Here is a 20,207-nt window from a genome sequence, read left to right on the forward strand (position 1 = left end):
ATATGATTGTGTAGAACCAGCAGGCTCGTTGTCATGCCACCGTGACGTCATCACTTCGGTACTCTATTCTGTAAGAGTTTTCACTTTTTGACTTGCGCAGCATGATTATGTACTGTTGGTCCAGATACACTTGTCTGGAGTTTAAAAATTATTTGCTGTACACACGTAGGTAGTAACAGTAAATGCCAAAACACTGCAGCGACAATGTCAATGACAACCCATAACATTCAGCATCAATGTCGCAGGGATTAGCCCGCACCCATACTGCAAGCATTAACGAGTGATGATAGGTCAAAGTTCGTCTCAATTCTCGCTACACAATAGTGGGCATTTTAGGTTTGTAAACTTGAGAATGTTAATGTTACATGGGCTTACCATTGATTTTTATGTCCTGTCAGTGGCGGATCCAGGTGGGTGGATTTGGGTGGCTTCGCCACCCCTCTGTTGGACTAACATGATTTTTACACATATACTAGTTAATTATTGCCAAGTATAATAGTCGCGTGGCTGTACAAAACAGCACCTGATGCATGGGTTAAATTATGTAATTGAGTGGCAAAGCAGGTTACAACCATTTTGCAGCTTTTTTACAATTTCAATAAAATAAATATAAGCGATGCCCCCCCCCCCCCCCCGTACAGCAATCGATGCCGCGCTGTAAGCGCAATAATTGTTCTACTAAAAAGAGAATTGCCGAGGTCAGAATTAAGCCTGTACATGTACTCAAAAGTGCCTCAAATACCATCTCCTGCGATCTACATTTTCAAAATTTTCTTGGGGAGGACCCCCATACCCCTGCCTCTTTTCACCCCCTCCTTGAAATCCTGGACCTGCCACTGCCTGTGCTAAAGATAGCCAAATGTTTTAGTTAGGCCACCTTGCACAATGTCTAACCTAGATCTTATAAACCCGAATTGTCCTGAATTCTTAAAATGGTGTGTTCGACCGATGCAATTGCAATCGGCAGACATCTGAACAGCGAAATTTCCGTTATGAATTATTTTTGTCATGTGCCGTTGAAAACATCTACGGGTGTGATTAAATCGAAAGTGTCGCTAGAATCTGGCGCTGAAAATTTTGAACGATTCTATCATTCTACATATTTTTGTCGTTGTGGTTGTCGCATGATGTTATGCGTGTGTATGCAACAGCTCATTGGAAACAATAGTTTCTTATTTTCTAAACTGTAAATATGGTCATTTGTTGTCACTGCAGTGTGTTTCGACGGTAACAGCCACAAATTACTTTCATTTGGAGTCAGTATAGTCTGTTGTTGCTCGTGAATAGTTGTTTTCTTAAAGGCATACTAGGCCCATTGATTATGCAATGTTGACGAATGCTAGAGTAAAGTCCTGGCACCTTGTGTAGTTAATAAGTACATAACCTTATAGCCTAACGCGTATTAGTTTGTCCAATATCACTGCTGGTTACATTACAAGCAAGACTTGAAATCGGTGGTTGATATTCATTTACGTGCCGTAAATGTCAACCAGGAGTCAAGCGATGAGTCGCCAAAGCCGTTAATGTGAAAATAGTTGCAACAATTGAAAAATTAAATTAAATTTTAGAATGTTGAATTTTTAGAGATCAGTTAGCATTTATCAATAGACGCATAGTGTAGCATTACAAATGCGTTTGTTGGTAAGCATTATTGGTAGAGCTATAGTTAGGGTTAACCCAGTCACCACTGTACACAATTTTGATTATGTTTGGAATCTTACAAGTGTTTCATTTATTTTTTATTAGTTATTTATTAGTTCAAAGGCTGTACATTAATAAAAATAACATGTGTTTGCAACCTCCTAACATTCAATATCTTTTGGTAATAGGGATTAAATTATTAGTAAAGATTATTCTACTTGGTGGTTCTATCTATGCTTTAGGATCATCATAAAGATGGCGGTGACTCGGGATCGGAGTACATTAAGCTGAAAGTCCTTGGGCAGGTCTGTATTGATTACAATATTCTACACAGATAATAGAAACTAAACTGTTGGTACTGCTCGCTTCAAATTTGATTATAATTGTAGCTTTTTTGGTAATATATATATAGTGTATGTGTGCAGTCCAACATATATTTCGTGTATCAAATAATATTAAAGCTAGCCCATTGTCAGTAGTAAAAGCAATAGTACATTACATTTTTGTGTATGTAATTATGACACCACTTTTTCTGTAGACTTGTTATTGATTTTAGATTTTTAGACCATTATTTTAAAATTTTCAACCATTAAATCTTCAGGATAACAATGAGATTCATTTCAAAGTCAAAATGACAACAGCAATGGCGAAACTAAAGAAGTCGTATAGTGAACGAGTGGTAAGTTGATAATTTATGCAATAAGGCTAGAAAAAATTAAGAGAATGTTTGATTATCAATATTGATTTAATTAGTGTGTTTAATTGGATTGTGTGGTATGTAAACCTAAACTGTTAATTATTCATAACTTTGGAGTAGTTAACATATTTTTGCTCCTACTAGCATGAACAGCTTCTTCCTTCATGAGTGAACAGAAGCAAAAGTATGTTACATTAGAAAAGCTGACGAGTATGTTCTTTATTAAGTATAGAGTGCAATAGCAGGTGCAAAATTTTTGGCTTTAACCCCATCTGTCTCTGTGTGTTCATAAATAGGGAATACCAGCAAACTCGTTACGATTTCTCTTTGACGGACATCGGATAAATGACGAGGATACACCAAAGAAGGTATGCTTAGGTGCACTAGGCCAAATAAGGAGGGTTCAATCTTTTTATGACAAGGCAAGTATTGCCTTGAGGGTTTCATCAGAATTTTAGGACACTGCGGCAAGTTGGAGGAGCACTAAGACAAACATTTCTTTTAAAGAAGCGTTGTCAAGGCAACTTGCTTTTGTTAATAACACTTCATGTGGGACAAAGAGGAATACATTCAGAACATGAAATTTAAGGGTAGGGCTGTTATGGGAAACACCTCCTTATGTAGAATTGGTCCCTGCAATCCTGAAAGTGTATTTATCAGGCCAGCTCACACATGTCTTAGGTCCTTGAATGAAATTAGTATTATCCTTGGCTCCATTATCATTGTACATTTTTCAGCTTGAAATGGAAAATGAAGATGTCATTGAGGTGTACCAGGAGCAAACGGGAGGAGTATAACACCAAGGATATACCTCTGCAGAGTGATGCTGTATGAAAATCCATGAGAAATGCATCTAGCAGCTGGATTGGTTTGATGACACCAGCCTCCATTATGTGGGACATGGCATGGTGTTATGTACATACATTTTTATTATTTTAGATATAGCAAACAACTGTGGCGATAATCATTACTGCAAACTAATTTTAAAGAATGGTCTTGTACATCTGTGACTGAAAACAAATTGCCTAAGTGATCTTAGAATCTTTTAGACCTAAATAAGATTAGGAAGAGTGATTCATCAGGTTTTAAATACAAGAGCGATATTTTTGGAAGTGTATGCAAATATTCTCATTTATAGTTGCTATTAAAACTACATTAGTATTACATTGTTGAAAAAAACCATTTCAGCAAAACACAATTAATACCAATAGTCATTAACTACCAACTATAGTAGTTGTTTACCAGTAGTAGATAATAGGGAACTACTCCTATTATCTACTCCTGGTTTACCTATCTAATAATATTGGATGGCATTACTGACTTGTACAAAAAATGTGGAGAAAGAAGAATGCGGTTTTGATTATTAATGGTATAAAAATATGGTACTCGGTGTTACCCCACATTTTCTTATGTCACATGCATTTAAACCTAATTATGTGATTATTAGGCGAGTACATTTTTATTTTGAGGTAGTTTGTGTCCTAAAGCCCGGCGCACACGTGAGTTATTTTACTCAAGTAAAATGACGCATGAGTCATTTTACTCACGTGTGCGGCGGATTTTCGTTGAGTAATTTGACGCATGCGTCATTTTACTTGAGTAAAATAACTCACGTGTGCGCCGGGCTTAAAACAGATTTAACGTAAATACATTTTATGTGTAAATTGGCTTTAAATAGTACTTAGCCAAAAATCACGGTTTCTCCTTCAATTAGTGAACCTTCAAGAAAAACCATCAATGCTATCAAACATATTTCGATAATTTAAGTAATTTGCAGGAGGAAGATGATTGAAAAACTTCCACACATATGAGCATATGCATTTATATTCCATTTTCTTATAATATACACCTCATTCAAATTACATTGGTTCCTTGTATATTAGTAGACCTAACCTTCCTACATTATTCTGTAAAACATGTAATTGTTAGGAATTCCTGTTTGGCAGTATACGTGTCAACTCATAGTTTGTGTGTGTGTCGAGGTTCTAGCGCAAGGTTTCTCGGTTGTCTGTTGGTAGTGAGCAATTGGTAATCAAACGCCCTTTCTAATGCTAAATGCTACCATGTTCACTGTCAACAGCTATAGTGAGATAGTTTTTGTCTTGTTACATTTAAAAGCATAAAATGGTTGGAGAAGTTGTAAGCACTTGTTTGATGACTTGCAGTAGTTTGTTTTGAGTGAACTTTCTGTGTATTTGGTGTAATGTGTAACTAGCAAGGCATTGCTGTTTTGGAAGAAGTTTCCTGCATCTTCCATAATTTCCACTCGAGTAACTATAGCACAACCACGAGGCTTGAGTTGCTATATTGTAGTCCTTGTTTGAATAGTCTTACCCATTTTTTACACTTGTGTTATTACATCAAAATCGGTCATTATGATTATTTATAGCAGCAAGAGGACATATCCCCTACCGTCAACCAATGGTTTGGAGAGTACTATCGAGTTATTTCATGTATTTCGTCTACTTTCTTGTACAATCGGAGAACCTAGGCGTGTAGATCCTCACTACTGCTTAATGCTTTTGTATCCAGTTAATGAGTGGTCTATTGGAATGGTTAACAATCCTGTTTTCATGCCAGGTCACTCTTATTAATCAAAAATGTTACATGTTTTCCAAGCAAGTCAAGAATAATTCATCTGTTATCATGTTTTCCTTGAAGCTTTCCAACTATTTAGAGTAGTTAAGGTGTCGTAAATGTTTTTGTACTTCAGTGAAACTTATATTTGGACGTCATCTATAATAAAGATAAAACAATATATGTGATAATTTGTGAATGTTAGAAAATATTTTAACTCATTCAGAACTCGAAGTAGGGGGTTTTTTTTTTTTTACAAAATCCATCTTTATTTTAGAATTATTTTTGATAACTTATTTACAGTGGACCAACAGGAAACTGTCGGAACTTTGTACATTAACAGCGGCTACATGTGCCATATGAGAACAAGTTACGTACAATACATTATGTTGAACAAAATCTTCCTTCATTAACGAAATGATACCTACACAAGCTGCAACCCACTTGATTCTTACCAGCATAAGAATTTACTACACCAGATATTCCTGACATCATGTAAGTTGGATGGTCCTACCATGTCGTGAATGATAAAAGCACTAGTTAATAGGCTTAGACATACAAGTGTGCATTAACAGAACGTGTTATAGTAGTAACATCTGTAGCACAAAGCAGTCTACGGTTTTTTTTTTTTTTGGAAACGCGTAAAACCGGACATTCCTCACTAAGGCTGAGAGGGTCTATGTCCCCCGGGGACTGCCGGAACGTACCCTGGTACTATCTAATATGCCAGACCGTACCTCGCCTACTCCACTAACGAGTCTAAGGAGTCGCCTACGCCTACTCCCTAACCCTAACCATATCAGATAGTTACCAGGGTACGTTCCGATATATCGAACCGTACCCAGGGTACGTTCCGGCAGTACCCTGGGGGACATAGACCCTATGAGCCTCACTAAGTACACGACAAAAATATAATCATGTCTTCACTACACATTTACAATTATGCTTATGGTCTAGTACTCGTGTGTAAGTGTGCATGTATGTAAAAATCATGGCGGAACTTTTAAAAATGACAATTGCCGTAAACCCCAGAAAAAAACAGTTAAAAGAGCAACTTCCCATAAGAACTGATAATACTAACGTTATCTTTTCCACATGTAACTACAAAGAATAAATATGGATTCAGTGACGAGTCTAAAGTTATTGTTAAAGTGCTGCATCTACTAACCAAGCAGGAATATAAAGTGTCAATCTAATAATAACTAAAGCATAAAACTGTATTAATTTCAAAATTTGAAAAACGTTTCAATCCGCTCATATATTTAGTACCTTCAGACCAACTGGTGTAGCCATTTTGAGGTCTCCGATATGGTCTAGCCATTCTGAGTAGTGTAAATTTAGAAAAAACTACTATGCGTAGGCTGCTGGGATGAGTAAATCTGTAGTATACGACAGGTGTGCTTACAAATACTTTGCACATAACAACAGCGGTTACAGTAATGACCAGCACTAGATAACCACAAACAAATACTGTTAGTGTAGCTCATAGGGTCATGTCCCCCAGGGTACTGCCGGAACATACCCTGGGTACGGTCCGGTATACCGGAACGTACCCTGGTCACTATTTGATATTGTTAGGGTTAGGATTAGGGTTAGGGTTAGGGTTTGGGTTCAGGTTAGGGAGTAGGCGTAGGTGACTCCCTAGACTTGTTAGTGGAGTAGGCGAGGTACGGTCCGGCATATTAGATAGTACCAGGGTACGTTCCGGCAGTAACCCGGGGGACATAGACCCTCTCAGCGTTAGTGTAGTCTGACTTAATTGTAGTAGTATTTGTTTTATCATTCAATTGTTTCAGATTTGAATGATATCTACTAATCACAAGTTAACAGATAGCTAGTGTTATAATTAAGATCTGGGTAGCAACTTTTGTAACTGAGTGGTCTAGCAGAGCAAGTTTACAATATAGCTACCATAAAAAGTGAGCATTTAAGGTGCCACAAGAACGTTCCGATGAGTTCTGATTTGTGTACGTTTGAACAAGCTTGCATTATACAATCGTATTGCAATTTCCACAGAAAGTGATAAACATAAGATGGAGCTCACATGTAGATTAACAGTACAAGAAAATGTTACACTGGATAATATCTGAACAAAATATAACATGATAGTCTGATAATCCCACTACATCATGTTAAATTGCTAGAAGGCAGCATCGACATATTAATGCACCTTAAACAAATTGTACCACAAGGGAGGCAACCAGCTACATCTGTTGGAATATCACGTATTTGTGCATCCTCGCTATTATTCGCATAGGATAATATGGCTGATAGGGTCTATGTCTCCCTGGGTACTGCCAGAACGTACCCTGGTAACTATCGTTGAGAGGGTCTATGTCCCCCAGGGTACTGCTGGAACGTACCCTGGGTACGGTCCGGTATACTGGAATGTACCCTGGTACTATCTAATATGCCAGACCGTACCTCGCCTACTCCACTAACGAGTCGCCTACGCCTACTCCCTAACCCTAACCCTAACCATATCAGATGGTTACCAGGGTACGTTCCAGTATACCGAACCGTACCAAGGGTACGTTCTGGCAGTACCCTGGTGGACATAGACCCTATGAGCGTAACTATCTGATATGGTTAGGGTTAGGGTTAGGGAGTAGGCGTAGGCATAGGCGACTCCCTAGACTCGTTAGTGGAGTAGGCGAGGTACGGTCCGGCATATTAGATAGTACCAGGGTACGTTCCGGTATACCGGACCGTAACCAGGGTACATTCCGGCAGTACCTAGGGAGACATAGACCCTTGCAGCGATAATATGCAGACAGGAATGCAAAATGACAAGTATTAGATGACAAAAATTCCTTCCACACGCCTATAATCTGCACTGCTTTATAACATTGTCTATCAAAATATGTAAGTGCCACTGGAAATCAATCCCAGAGAATATCCCCTTGTAGTAATATCCAGATTTCAAAGAAACTACTTTGAAAAATGCAATTTTGTGCCAATACACTAGAAAACAGACCACATTTCTAAACATTGCCCAATTACATGTCGACGTGTAACGATAGCGTATGTATCACATTCACATTCTCAACAAATTTGCAGTAACCAATGAAGTGAATGTGCATCACCAGTAATCCATGCTGCCTGCGACGCAAACCAACCAGACTTGCATAGACAACTGCATGTACACATGCCACCTGAACAGGCACTTGGCCTGTTTAAATAATAAACAGTAAATAAATACGAATTATATTTACCATCAATATTTTTATGTTTACGTACTCTATATATGTCCTGTAAACGCCATTCAAACACTTTTCTAATACACTAAATCTTACGGTAAGTGCAAGATAAAGCAGATGGTAATGCATCGGAGCCAAAATTGCAAACTGCTTGCATCGTTGCAAACTAGAACAACACAAATAGACAGCCAAGCAACCCAAGACATGACACAGATATGAAAGAAATTATTTGAAATTTGAATGAATTGAACTAGTGAACACTTATTACACTATTACGCGATACAAATATTTCTGTATAGACAAATGTTCACTTGTTCAAAAAATGTTTTACATGCATGCAACTCGATTTACTCAGAGTAAGCTCGCAAAATACTGTAACAGATTTGCTCTCCGTGGAAATGTAAAGGAGAGGATTTAGCGTTTGATATCTGAATATCCCTACTAGCACTATTGGTCACGTCAACAAGTTTATTCATTGTATGTAGCTTGGTTTGCAGTCGATTTGCAGGAATCGGTTTGAAGCTGAGAAGCAGGGCGCAGTTAACCGAGTATGCAGTGCACCACCATTATTTATGTACAAACCACCAATTCCTCCCATTTACATCACCACCGAGAGTGAATTTGCGTTGTTGTTCTTGTGTGTAACTTGTGGACAGCAGGGTGCGAAATTAACGTCAGTCCGGAGTCAAATACTCCATAATTTACTGTCGGACTCCCTGATTTGACATATGCAGGAGTCCGTGTGACTCCCTGAAAATTCTGCTATACTATCTAGTTCGTTCCAGAGCATGGCCTCACGGAAATGCCGTATTTTTTCAGCAAATGTCCAAAGACAATTTGGCGGATGTGCAACCGCATGAATCTTCAAAATAAGCACATGCGTTATTGTTAATATCTTTAGTTTTGAAGTTCAGACTGCGGACTCCCTCATTTTGCTGCAGACTCCCTCTTTTTGAGGGCAGGGAGTCCGTTGGACTCCCTTGTTCAAAAGTTCATTTCTACCCCTGGGACAGTGGTGTCGATACTGTTAAGTTGTGTATTGTCAAGGAATAATTAAATGGCATTTACATGGGATTTTAGATGACATAGAGCACATAGGCATGAGAAATTTGGTAGTAAATATAATTCGTAATTATTTACTGTAATTTTATTATTGAAATGGCCCAAGTACCTGTGGCCACCTGCAAACCAGCTCACTGAGATTACCACCCAAACCATCTACCTTTAAATAACCCTGTACACCATCACTTCTTGAACCCAAGAGAATTACTTTCTCTTCTTCCTCTTTGGGCTTAGCTGTGTCTGAGTAGTTGGTAGCCAAGGCAGGCCAAATTCACTTAAATGAGAAGGAAAATGGCATGAATTTTAGCATATTTAATACAACTATATGAATTGTAGCATATTTAATACAACTATATGAATTGTAGCATATTTAGCATATCTAGTTGATATGTATGTTTAAAGTTGCTTAACCTCACAGCTAAATGCATATATAGACCTACTGTGAGCTCATCTATGTTGCAAAAATTCACTAGAACTCATTTGTATTGCTACTTTCATAACATTTCTTCTCAAAATCTAAACGAATTACTTCTCTTACGAAAGTAGCGCCACAGTAATGTCTACACATCCGGGACACAGCGGAGCGATCGTTAACAGTTCTTTTCTATGATAAAACAAGTTATAATTCATTATTATGTTTGTTCAGTACAAAATTGTGAAATTTGTTAAAATCATATCGTTATATATATTACTTAATAAATATAGTGATTTCGTTCCAGGAACTATTTGCGCTAGCGCAGGGCTACTACTAGCTGTGTGACATAACATCGGATGTAATTTTGAAAATCCCAATGTTTGTAGCACTTCTCTGGCCCAATTAGAACATTTCGTGACGTTTGCACACTGCAAGTATGCTCACAGTAGGTCTATATATAGGCTTTTTGTTGCGAGGTTTATCCATTTTAACGTAACTATATGAATTCTAGCACATTTAAAACATATCTAGTTGAAATATATTTTAACATAACTACACGAATTGTACTACATTTAACAACCTTAGCTTAAAATGATATTTGTGAAATCACTACATACACACACTTACAGGCTACTTATTATAGACAATTATATTTGTTGAAAAATTGTATATTATCAGCAGGATTGCACTTGCGGGTTGCAGGTTGCAGGTTTAACAGTAACATAGTGGTGAGCAAATGTGCATTACCTTATACCACTCCATCACTGAGCTACCAAATGCCAAAGTACTACATACGTATTAACTTTGACAACTAATAGAGCCACATAAATTCATACATTCCATATATATATATAATAAGCCTATATAATAGGTATTTACTTACCTTTGCTCACAATTGGGTATAACACAGCCAAATGCTACCACTGGAACCGTGTTACAAATTTCTATCACCTGAGCTGAAATAATTACATAAAAATACATATATAAACACGAGATACAATGCAATAGATTTCAGTGATCGAGTGCATAACACAGCTGCTACAAAGACATATCATTAAATAAAAACATAAACCAAGTACACATGGTCCAAATCCTGAAACAACATACTGTCTAACAAAAGTGATAACCGAGAAACGGGTTTATTTCTTTAATAGAAAGTTTATGTAATTTGTCAAATAACTGTATGTAAAATTGGATATACTATGACCTCAACTGCATCCACTATCTTATTGGGTGAGGACAGGCATGAGGTGGGAAAAACCTAGTACTCACCATTATCTGGAAGAGGATAAAGAGACTCTATTGGATGCTCCACAGAGTGTCTACGTTTGTCCTTGTTTCCATGCCGTCCACTCTCCAATTTCTCCAACATTTTTGCCTCTCTTAGACGCTGTATATCCCACCTGAACATGCACACTTTTCTACATTAATCCCAGATGTTGCAAATTGCAATTTGTAAATTACTACCAATTATTTGGAAAACGAAACGTAAAATTGTCCTTAACGATAATTCATAAGAAAGGCCTCCTACAGTCACATCAATATTCGATTGCTGGCTACCAATAAATGTTATGCAGCCAGTTGCTAACATGTTTGATGGCTGTGCTTGCTGTCGAGGCAACCTTGAATGTCATTTTTATATATGATATACGAATCCAGCCTATGTTTACTTTCTATGCAGAGATAAAGAGAAAAGTAAAATAATATAATTTACATACCTCTTTCTGCGTTTCTCATCCATTTCGAACTTCTGGTGCCTCTTAAGAAATATATCGTCGTCTATATTCTAAAGAGAAAGACATTGGCATAAATCACTAACATTCATAAGGGTTTTCACCACGCATCTAATGCATGTCGGGGTTCACATGCCTTAAAATTTGAATCTAACTGGAACATCCCACATATAATCCCAAAAATCTTCTGGCGGTACTTAATTGCCTAATCAGCATAACTTCATTTTGAGCTGCGTTTACTTTTGGCAATCCAAACACAGTCATGCTGTGTTATGACAGCTTGATGTCCACACATCCAAACTGATCGATTTTACCTGTGTATTGGGGCCCCTTATAAAATGTGCAATTGACTACACCTGGTACAACCCCTTCCGGGTCCTTCCCCATCCGCCCATAAATAACGTGCCTTCTAAAAATCCTAGAGAAACTGTGATTCACTATTTACCAATTTATCCCAATTCCGCCACACTTTGGTTCCACCACAATTGGGTTACCCGACAAATAAACCTCAACTTATAAACAAATACCTACTGCATAATTAAATTACGCCTCACAACTGATAAACAATTGATCTGCTTATATACTGACTCTTGCCATATCAAATTCTCCACGTTGCCAACCTGATTTCCATTTTTGTCAGATCACCTTGTTAACGACTGCACATGCCAACACTAATACAGCTAAATGAGCTTTTCTTGGTGCACCATCATCATGTGATGGCCTCAGCAATGCAATCAACACCTGACATTGCCAAACACAGTGTATGCATTTTTAGGGCCTAAAGAAGATTTTTCTTATACATAATGCAATTATAATGTGAAATTTACATCCTCCCATTCATGAACCACATTTCCCTTTCTTTTTCTTCCCAGAGCACTCTTTCTAATAACCCAAGAGATCAACTTGATAATCCATCAGTGTAACCCTACCTGAGAGTCACCTATAACTTGTTAAATCATTCACTCACTTCTGTTCCTTCTAATGTGTAGCAACTAGGTAATGGATGTAACCTCCATGTTGGAATCTCAACTGTAAATAGGCACAAAAATAAGTAAGTAGTAATAGTTTTCAACATTAACTTGCATTAAAAATAAAATTAATTTCCCTATACACCATGATTTATTAGCTCTATTACACCACTCTTCAATAGAAATTAGATGTTAATATCTAAATTGCACAGTTATTGCTTATTAGCATGTTTAGTGGCATTATTTCTTTGCTGCCTGTTGCAGTGACAACTCAAGTTGCACTTTTGATGTTTATCATCCCTAGTTTAAAACTGGGTGCTTAAACTTGTTTTAACGAATTAAATGATAAGTGATTGCAATAACCTAGACATCATTTAGACTGAATAAATCTATATTTCACTGGAAGTTTTCCAAGTTAAAGTTATTAGGGATAAAAATATAATCTTACTTAAGTATGTTACAAGCTCCACGTTCTGAAACTCATAAACATAAAATTAAGCACACCTCCTCTAAAATATATATACAGGTTACACACATTGCCTCACCCATCATTTTCTTATGACTATCAATGACACTGTCCCCGTTGGCTGTCTCAATGCTATACGAGTAGTACTCAGGTGCACGCAGGATGTTGTTCTCCTCATCACTCAGCGAGTCAGACTTGCGCAGTCGGCATGCAACCGCCGGCTCATTTTCTGCAGGGCGGGACTGCGGCTTAATGCGCTCCCTCTGTTCTCCTCGGGTCGACTGCCTTGTGGATTTCGCACCACGTTGATGCACCCGGTTGTAGGTCCTGTGGCACGTGCAAAAATAGCATCATTTCTGAACTTCAAATGAAAATGCTTATTTTCCATGGCTATTTTTTGTTGTGATATGATAAGAAACAATTATTGTCATCTCAAACAAGGAGGTTCACTAGACATGTGCATCCTTATGGAAATGCTTGAATGAACAAGCAACAACTATAACATTTAAAGTAAACTATGACCATTATACAGACATGTTTCTCAGCAAATCTGATAACTCAGCAAGAGCATAGAAGAAAATATCACCTGCACTTTTTTTAAAGTTTGATGTTTTCCAATGCTTCAGTTGTTTGAAATCAGTTCATTTTTTTAATAAATATGAATTGTTTCACAACCAATCTTTATATACTATCAATCAAATAAAAAATATTTAATTTAGCCACTTTTTTGAGTATCATACATCCTTGAGCACCATTCTTTTTCCATTGAGTAAGGAAAATAATAGATCACAGGATATATGTTAACACGGCTGGGTGTATTCAATCGACCGCATAAATTTAGAGACCTTTCATTAGGCATGAAAGCACGTGTATGTTATTATGTACATGCCTTTTCCTGCCTCTACCAGCTTTAGTCAATACATGAGGTCGCATCCGAGTCTTGCTGATAGTGTCAGAAGTTAAGGCGACCGTCTGTGTTGCTTTACTAGTTGTAACCTTCACCGGTGGTAAAGATGGTGTGCTGGGCGCAAGTTCTGTTGTTGCTTCTATTTCAACTGAAGGCTCAGGTACTGTACAAGGCTGAGATAGATCCACTTCATTAGTCTTAAGCATGACTTTCTCAGCAGTAGAAGCTGGCACGGAACTATCTGTCTCCGCTGCTTTCTTCTTAAGAGCTTCAGCCTGTGCATGTTTCTCCTGTTTAACCGCCTTCTGTCGAAGCACTGAGATCCTCCGTTCCATACGAACCAATCGACATTTTAACTGTGAAAAGTAATAACAAGACAATAAATTAGCAACTCTAACAAAGAATTGACAAGAAATATAAAGGATAAAAATGTCCCATACTTGGTAGTGGTGTAACGGTTAACCGCGGTTAACCGAAAACCGCGGTTTTTGCGCCACCATTCGGATATTCGAACCGTCGTTCCGTTTTCGGCTCGGTTTTGGTTCCACATTTTATATATACCCGATATATACGCTTTTGAGATACGCGCACTGCGATTGGCTGGTCGTAAACTCTCGGCCAATCAGCGAGCAGATAACATTGATAGACCACTTGCTACATGCCACGAGAAGGTCAAAGCATTCATTTTGTCTGCAAAATAATTGGGATTGTGTTTCTTACACCTAATCAATGAAGTACAAAGACACTGAGATGGACTATTGGACATATTTGCCTATTTGGTTACTTTTACTGAAGTCAAATATTTGAATTTCCTGTACAAAGGTTTTGTTGAATTTGCCCTAACATTTGGGTATTGTATATTAAAGGTTTGTTGTTCAAAGAATTTTAGTGACATTATTATTTAATATTTATAAACCAGTCTGATTATTAAATTTGCACTTCTGTTTGGTGTTATAAGATTTGTAATTGATCGCAAATATTCGAACCGAAAATAACCGAACCGAAGTGTGAAAACCGAAAACCGAACCGAACCGTGAAGTTGTGATTCGTTGCACCCCTAATACTTGGCATGCTGGCACTCACCCTTAATTAACTGATGCTTAACAGCAAACTGACAACTGTAAGTAGCAAAAATGCTGCTTGGTGCTCTTATTCTCGAACCCTGAATGTAATCACGACATGCTGACATGTGCATCGGTGCATGTGTGCTTGCCCATGTTGTTTGAAAAATCCGCCTATAATGTCAGCCTCATTGCAACCACACAGAGAATCATGAATGCATTCTTAGTTGGTTCTTGGCTTAGTGAAAACACATAATCACAACATTACTACTGCTTCTCTCTTGGTACGTCTAGACGAAAATGCTGTTGAAAACAACTAGATAATCAAGGTTGCTATAAGCCTTCCATGAGCAGCTGGCTTGGAGACTATACAGTTACTTTGCACTTACTTTACTTTCCAAACATTTTTTTGTCATCACCATACTGTAATTGATATAATCATCTGTATTAAGCATGAATAAATACTTCTGAACTATGAACTAGTAAGAATTTGATTAGATAAAGAAATTTGAAACATGGCCATTCAAAACTGGTGTATCCTTAAACCAACATTTTTGAACAAAACTCAAGTTAGGTTTTCCCGAGCAACGCAGGGTAACCGGCTAGTTCAAAATACAAGAATAGACTGCACTTTACTTATCACTGTATAGCAATGGCAATGCACTGCACAGTATAAAGTAAAAAGTAGAATGTGACAGACTGACAGACAAACACATACAGTAGTACCTGCTTTAATTTATCAAAGCCATGAAAAAGACTCGATTAAGCACTGGACCAATTAAACAGTGAATTTTATGGTTGGTAACTTAATTGGTATGTATGTTTTATCGCTGTAGCTATATGCTCGGCAGCCGGGCACGGTCTTCGATTTCATAAATGCCCGGCAGTTCCTAACCCTAACCCTTGTTTACTTGAGATAACGCTGAAAATTAAAAACTGCCGGGCATTTACTGATTTAGGAAATCGAAGACCTATGCCGGCTGCCGGGCATATATAGCCACTCTGATGTTTTATTATATTTTAATTTTTACACAAAAACGGCCCTCAAATGATTATGTAATTGTAACTCGGTATTCGGTAATACTGGGTTACTGTCCAATACTGTTTCAGTGTTTGTAAATAGAAACTTATACAACTCAAAACATGTGACCTTTGACCTGAAGCATCAATATCTATGACTTATGAGTATGGGTATGACCTGACCTTGTCATGCTTTACACAAGTCGGTGTCGCCATTTTCCTGGCAACGTTCGATTCCCAGTTGTAATGTGTATTGTGTATTATCATCATGGACGGTATTTCATGACCATGAGTATAATGAAAGCATGAAAGTATAATGAGGATGAAACAAATGCATACCGATTCTTTGTCTTGTTGATATCCCCTAATTTGCCGATCTTTAGTTCGAAGCTCATCCTGTTGCTGATGAATTACGTCGAGATTTAACAACAACAATTCTTTCAAATGCTGAACCTCGCTCTTTTGAGAGGTTTTGAGTAGTTTAGCATCGTCGCTCCCTATGCGAAAATCTCGTTTTACTTGATGTACCAAGCTATGAACATTCGACATATCTGCATCATTTTTAAGACCTGTGGCATCCGAACCACACGTATCTGTGTCGTTACCGCCGATGTGAGAACGACAGTCCATAACAACGCTATTTCCGTGGTCGCCATCATGCCCGTTCAAAAGCATCAAATTCTTCGCCATTTTGCACCGTTCTATGAAACTGTTGTCGTAGGTGTTGAGGTCATGAATTCCAGTGAAGTCTGATTTCATGGTACGGCGTGTGTACTTCGTATATCAGTAACTGAGCATAAAGAAAAACATAATCAAAGCAGATGAACATGCTATACGAACAAGCACCGCAATGCTACCATTCTTGCAGCAGCAAGAAAATGACGTCACTGAAACTGGTGCAGATGTCAGAGCTAGTGTAGGAAATAATATAGAACACAAGTCGGAATGAGCGCGTTCACGTCTCTGTGGCGCAATTGGTTAGCGCGTTCGGCTGTTAACCGAAAGGTTGGTGGTTCGAGCCCACCCAGGGACGATACGTTTTGTTGTTCTTTCGTTTTTACATATTTTTTGACCTAAACATAATATACATAAAAATTTCTTACAAACTGCGCAGCCCTACTATACTGTTGTAAGATATAAGTATATAGTAATAGTATATAGTAGTGATGTATAGTTGTTAGGTATGATACTATATACTCGTATAAGAACTACCAACAACGGGCCTACAAACGTTAAAAATATTCTGATACACAAATAATAAGTTTATGTTTTGTATATAACACTTGCATAACGCTTCGCATGGTTATTTTTTTTTATAATGTCCTTTATTTCCAGAAACACATATTATGTTCATTACATTATATTATACGTTATACAGAATATCTACAACACTGTGATGGTAACATAGTTCAGTGATGGTACAAACAGGTAAATGGCATAAACAGTTTTACAAAGTAGGCCTAGTGCATATATGAGCGTACTAATTATACTTCGTTACAAGAAGTTCATAAATGAAGGTAATTAGCATAGTAGTAGCTGTAGGCATTGAGCATGAGTTTCGCATGGTTATTAACAATGCTGTTTAATTACTATTGCTATTATTATATAAGAATTATTAATAAATAAAAATGTGATAAAATCAATAAATAAAGTATTTAAAATTCGCAAAAAGTAGATCAATATTACGGGTGCGTTTGTGTAACTTTATTTCTTACAATCCAATATTTTTCCAAATAAACATAATTTTATTGAAATTAGGCATTTAAAGTAGCGAGCACATATCGTCACGTGTAGTTTCATATATATATATACATATAGACGATCTAGTATATCATTTCTATTAATATTTTGTTATTAAAGCTATCTAGCAAGGGTCAGTAGGACTGGGGTAGGTGCCACCCTAACATTCAGAGAAATTGTTAAAAAAATACGTCTCAGACACATAAATAACCACAAAATAAATGTAATAAATTAAATAGATCTAAACTATCACTTTTTTCCCTAATCTTATAGTGTGGGTTGGTTCTTTGCATCATAAAAAGTATGCCCCGCCAATAAGTGATATCGGAAAGTCCAGCTGTGTTATTTAAGTCATAGAAAAAAAGGGTATAAATACTATAAAATGGCCGAGGCGCGCTTAGAAAAGTACATGATTAATGTAAACGCTCGTGCGTTTTTAGTTTTTGCATTTACACAAACATTGCAAAATATCCCAAATGACCACAATCATATTCGTAAATGTTTCTGTAAACAGAAACGCACCTGCATGTGAATTGAAGTACGATATTAGTGAAGAAAATTATAGATCAACAAGTGCCGCAGAGCGACAGCGCTCAACTGGCGTGTACTGTAGCCAGGTATACTTCTGATAAACTCACTGGCAACCGAATCAAGTGCGCCCTCCCGCCACCGCGTTCGCGCTCAGAGCATAGCGTAGGTCGAGCCGTTGAGATTTGTGCCGCAATTCCGTATTTCCTGCTATACCTTAAGTTAAGGGGGAAATATTACCCCTCCATTGACACATTTTGACCTTTGACCCTTGACCCCCAAATTCGACATACCGAGTCCTTTTCGCGATCTCCCCCGAAGTTCCGAATATCAAGACCGTACGTCGAGCGGTTAAGATTTGTGCCCAACTGTTGACGGACGGACGGACGGACGCTCATGCGATTCTACAAGCTGCATCGGACTTCGTCAGCTGAGCTAAAAACCTAGACTAGTACTATCGTCACCATGTTATATATAGGCAACTTATACCCCTTCTTATCTGATCTCAATATGGCGGCGGGGACTTTCCGATATGGCTTATTCGTATAATTTGTTAACGCTAAGATTTTCATCCGTAAGAATTTATTTAGGCTACGTGCAGCCCGGATTTCCTGTTATATATTTCATACAAATACACACACTATTATCTTAACCGTTTTGCCCACTATGCGAGGGGTTTATTTTTAATACAAATCTTTATCCACTAAACACCGGGATATCAAATTACATATCTACACTGCATGTGACAGGTGCAGTGAAGATAGGCATTGTGAACCCATATCCATTGTTCAATAAGTCAAGCGCACCGCAGTTTTACGAACCTCTTTTCAAGAACATACAGTCATATCGAAGTTAGGAATGGCTGGGGCAGTGCGCTAGCGACATAATTATGCCAAACTAAACACGTATATCTAATAATATATAACTACGGTTATTTATGTGTCTGAGACGTATTTTTTATTTTTATTTCTCTGAATGTTATGGTGGCACCTGCCCCAGTCCCGCTGACCCATGCTAGATAGCTTTAATAACAAAATATTAATAGAAATGATATACTAGATAGTCTATATATATATAATATATATTTCTATGAAACTACACGTGACGATATGTGCTCGCTACTTTAAATGTCTAATTTCAATAAAATTATGTTTATTTGGAAAAATATTGGATACGCGCGAACACAGCTTCCGGAAACCTGGGCCACCTAATAATATTGAAGTGAGGCATTGGGATATACATTTCACAGTTCACATTACTATTGCTCTACTATTACTATTATCTATTACTATCTACTCTTATTCTTCTACTTCTACTCTATTACTATCTACTCTTATTCTTATTATCTATTCTTATCTTTACTATTACTATTATCTACTATTACTATTGCTCTACTATTGTTCACATTACTCTCTACTATTAATGTATAAGTTCGACTCTTCTTTTGGGAAATACTGCGTTGGTAGGTACTTTCAGGCATATACCTCTATGCTACCGAATAGCGGAGTTCGGGAGGAATAAATTATTAAATATTATTAAAACGAAAAAAGGTTAGATGTATTTTGTTGCACTACTGGTGATTATATGCTTACCGTATTAATTAAATAATTACAACAAACTAGTATTACTATTGGCAGACACGTATTGGGCATGCACAAACAAACGTCTCACGTAATGCTACAGTTTATAGAAATTCAGAGTGTGGGCGTCTTACAAGTATTAAAATGAAATCTGAGAATATAGACGTTTCGTGTCAATACGTCGTTTTGTTGGAACAGAGATATCCCCTGACGTTATGCAGTGAAACGGGAGTCGGGAATACTCGTCGCCTGATAATTATTAAAATGAGACACTAGAATAGACATTTTTATATCAAAGCGACTGGTGAGTATGCGCTATTTACTATAAGTGTGTAATTTTAACTATGTTTTTTGGCGATTGCAGGGTATACACGAACACGGTTTTCTCTTTGTCCGCTGTGATAGGTGAATTTGGGAATTCGGACCGTTTACGCCAACCCTTTGGAGAGTGTGTGCTCCCTAATGTAAATGTATAATTTCAACAAAATAATGCATGCGCGAGCACAGACCTCGGAAAGACATGTTGTTCATGTAATTCTTACAGTGAAAGAATAGAGTACCGAAGTGATGACGTCACGGTGGCATGACAACGAACCTACTGGTTCTACACAA

The 20,207-nt window shown here is 37.5% G+C and overlaps 2 protein-coding genes and 1 non-coding gene across 3 annotated transcripts in view; 2 read left to right on the top strand and 1 right to left on the bottom strand.

The window, feature by feature from the left end:
• LOC106815544 (small ubiquitin-related modifier-like) overlaps nucleotides 1–3,334 on the top strand; it is a 5,269-nt gene extending 1,935 nt beyond the window's left edge. The window contains exons 2-5 of the mRNA XM_014820012.1: nucleotides 1,884–1,946; nucleotides 2,243–2,320; nucleotides 2,635–2,706; nucleotides 3,076–3,334. Coding sequence (XP_014675498.1) covers nucleotides 1,884–1,946; nucleotides 2,243–2,320; nucleotides 2,635–2,706; nucleotides 3,076–3,135 — 273 coding nt within the window. The 3' untranslated portion in view covers nucleotides 3,136–3,334. The remainder of the gene's footprint in view (nucleotides 1–1,883; nucleotides 1,947–2,242; nucleotides 2,321–2,634; nucleotides 2,707–3,075) is intronic.
• Nucleotides 3,335–9,042: 5,708 nt separating this feature from the next.
• Nucleotides 9,043–16,602, bottom strand: LOC106815549 (male-specific lethal 1 homolog). The gene is made up of 8 exons (XM_014820016.1): nucleotides 16,087–16,602; nucleotides 13,649–14,022; nucleotides 12,839–13,086; nucleotides 12,293–12,354; nucleotides 11,311–11,378; nucleotides 10,865–10,995; nucleotides 10,476–10,548; nucleotides 9,043–9,451 (listed from the first exon to the last, which is right to left on the bottom strand). The coding sequence occupies exons 1-8, from the start codon at nucleotides 16,504–16,506 to the stop codon at nucleotides 9,382–9,384; spliced, it is 1,446 nt and encodes a 481-aa protein (XP_014675502.1). The 5' UTR covers nucleotides 16,507–16,602; the 3' UTR covers nucleotides 9,043–9,381.
• A 104-nt stretch (nucleotides 16,603–16,706) lies between these two features.
• Nucleotides 16,707–16,780, top strand: Trnan-guu. The gene has a single exon. It is a non-coding gene; the product is annotated as a tRNA-Asn (tRNA).
• The last annotated feature ends 3,427 nt before the right edge of the window (nucleotides 16,781–20,207 follow it).

The sequence above is a fragment of the Priapulus caudatus genome, unplaced genomic scaffold, assembly GCF_000485595.1.
Source record: "Priapulus caudatus unplaced genomic scaffold, Priapulus_caudatus-5.0.1 Scaffold1144, whole genome shotgun sequence".
Classification (NCBI taxonomy): Eukaryota; Metazoa; Priapulida; class Priapulimorpha; order Priapulimorphida; family Priapulidae; genus Priapulus; species Priapulus caudatus.